General features: G+C 64.5%; 1 protein-coding gene across 2 annotated transcripts in view; it reads right to left on the bottom strand.

Moving 5' to 3' along the window:
• LANCL1 (LanC lantibiotic synthetase component C-like 1 (bacterial)) overlaps window positions 1-161 on the bottom strand; it is a 17409-nt gene extending 17248 nt beyond the window's left edge. Inside the window, exon 1 of one of the 2 annotated variants that reach the window (XM_009887572.1) lies at window positions 48-161. In XM_009887572.1, the coding sequence (XP_009885874.1) occupies window positions 48-131 (84 nt within the window). In that variant the 5' untranslated portion in view covers window positions 132-161. Of the gene's footprint in view, window positions 1-37 lie in introns of both variants that reach the window. The other variant, XM_009887573.1, reaches the window with a different exon arrangement.
• Window positions 162-878: the final 717 nt, after the last annotated feature.

Genomic DNA, 878 nt, shown 5'->3' with positions numbered 1-878 from the left:
GAAGGGCCCGCTCCCGCCCCGGCCGCCTCACCCCGACCCCCACTCACCCTCCCGGCAGCATCGAAGTAGCCGGTGGCCAAGGACTTGTCGTAGTCCGCGTAAGGGTTAGGAAGCGCCCGCTGCGCCATCATGGTGCCGTTGCCGCTTCGCTTGACTGCGATCCGCCCCCGCTCCGCCCCGGAAGGCAGCTGCTCCCGTTCCCGCCGCGCTGAGGCGCCGGGTCAGGCCGCGCCGTGGAGCTGCGCGGTTGAGCGTGTCCGGGCTCCGTCTGTATGGGAGAGGGGTTTAAAGGCCCCTTGCAGCTGGCTCTGCGGGGCTTGGATGCTCTTTTCGGCTGGCCCTGTAGGGCTTTGGGGAGCCCTTTAGGATTTAGGGTTTCCTCGTAGCTGGCCTTGTGGGGTTTAGGGGCCCTTTTTTTTTTTTGCTGACCCTGTGGGGTTTAGGAGCTCATTGCAGCCGATTCTGGGGGGGTTAGGGAGCCCTGTGCGGTTTGGAGTCCCCTGGCAGCTGACCCTGTGGGATTTAGGGAGCCCTGTAGGTTTTAGGGCCCCCTTGTGGTTGGCTCTGTGGTGTTTAGGGATCCCATGTGGCTGGCTCTGTGTGCTTTAGGGGGAGCCCTGTGGGGTTTAGGGCGCCTCACAGCTGGCCTTGTGGGGTTTGGGGAGCCGTGTGGGGTTTAGGGGTCCCATGTGGCTGGCCCTGTGGGGTTTAGGAGCCCCTGTGCAGTTTGGTTAGGGTGGCCCTATGGGACTTGCAGGCCCTGTGGGGTTTGGGGCCCCTTGCAGTTGGCCTTGGGGATTTTGAGGTCTTGTGGGGGGGGGTAGCCACCAGGCTGGTGGCCCAATGGGTGTGTGGTGCAGGTGGGGGCAGAGGGCCCA

Source organism: Charadrius vociferus, unplaced genomic scaffold (genome assembly GCF_000708025.1).
Source record: "Charadrius vociferus isolate BGI_N301 unplaced genomic scaffold, ASM70802v2 scaffold136, whole genome shotgun sequence".
In the NCBI taxonomy this organism is placed as follows: domain Eukaryota; kingdom Metazoa; phylum Chordata; class Aves; order Charadriiformes; family Charadriidae; genus Charadrius; species Charadrius vociferus.
The sequence above is the reverse complement of the archived record's forward strand: the minus strand, read 5'-3'. Positions and strand labels throughout refer to the sequence as shown.